We start from the raw sequence: 1,255 nt of genomic DNA on the forward strand, positions 1-1,255 counted from the left end.
GGGGTGGGGATACAGAGAGGGACCAGTTCCATTTCAAGCCCTTGGCATCGTTCTCTGACTGTGTTCTCGAATCTGATTGGATGGGTGAAAGCAATCAGAACTAACTTCATTCTGCTTTTCCATTGGTCCAGTCTCTCCAAACAGGGGATGGTGTGAAAGGAGGGAAGGGGAGGGTGGGAGGGAGGGAGGTAAAGAGAGGGAGGGAGGTAAAGAGAGGGAGGGAGGTAAAGAGAGAGAGGGAGGTAAAGAGAGGGAGGGCAGCCAGGGAGATGACTAAATGGAACGTGTCCCTTCCCGTCCTCAGAAACGATTGAATTTTCCAGCACTCAAAAACATTCTCTACCTGCTCCCCTCTACACAGAAAGTCCCGCCTCCTTCCCCCCTCCCCCCCTTCCCCTCAGTCGGACCACTCGTTGTCGTCCGGTTCGGAGTCCTCGTCCGATTCGCTGTACTCCACGGCGATGCGACGTGATAGGATAGTGGCCACGTCGTTTCCTACTGGCTCCCTCTTGGCCTCCTGCTCCCTCTGCTCCTGCACCTTCCTCAGCTGGATGCCTGCTCACACACACACACACAGAGCACACAGAACACACACACACAGCACACACACAGCACGCACACAGCGTACAAACAGAGGCGTTAAGAGAGACAAGCTCACATAGAGGCATGAATGTAAAACACACACACACACACAGGTATTAACACACACACACACACAGGTATTAACACACACACACACACAGGTATTAACACACACACACACCAGGTATTAACACACACACAGGTATTTACACACACACACACACACACAGGTATTAACACACACACAGGTATTAACACACACACACACACACACACACACAGGTATTAACACACACACAGGTATTAACACACACACACACCAGGTATTAACACACACACACACACACAGGTATTAACACACACACAGGTATTAACACACACACACACCAGGTATTAACACACACACACACACACAGGTATTTACACACACACACCTCTACGTATGGCTGCCAGCAGGTCGCTGCGAGCGTCGCTCATCGGGATCACCGACACCTGCCCCTTCCTGGTGGGCGGAGCCTCGCCAGCCAATGCACCAATGGCGTGCGCCGGAGAGAGGATGTGGGAGGGGGGGAGGCCGGGCGGGGGCGGGGGAGGGGCGGCAGGGGGAGGGTGGGAGGGGGAGGGCACGTAGTTGGCGGGGAGGGCGGGGGGAGGGGGGAGGGGCTGTAGGTGC

General features: G+C 54.7%; 1 protein-coding gene across 1 annotated transcript in view; it reads right to left on the reverse strand.

Annotated features, from left to right (window-relative positions):
- Positions 1-397: 397 nt before the first annotated feature.
- LOC146221781 (actin-binding protein WASF3) overlaps positions 398-1,255 on the reverse strand; it is a 16,971-nt gene continuing 16,113 nt past the window's right edge. The window contains 3 exon segments of the mRNA XM_084691347.1: positions 398-555; positions 1,017-1,221; positions 1,224-1,255. The exon segment at positions 1,224-1,255 is cut by the window's right edge and continues 152 nt beyond it. Coding sequence (XP_084547473.1) covers positions 398-555; positions 1,017-1,221; positions 1,224-1,255 — 395 coding nt within the window.

The sequence above is a fragment of the Hypomesus nipponensis genome, chromosome 25 (genome assembly GCF_054491055.1).
Source record: "Hypomesus nipponensis isolate SF chromosome 25, ASM5449105v1, whole genome shotgun sequence".
NCBI lineage: Eukaryota > Metazoa > Chordata > Actinopteri > Osmeriformes > Osmeridae > Hypomesus > Hypomesus nipponensis.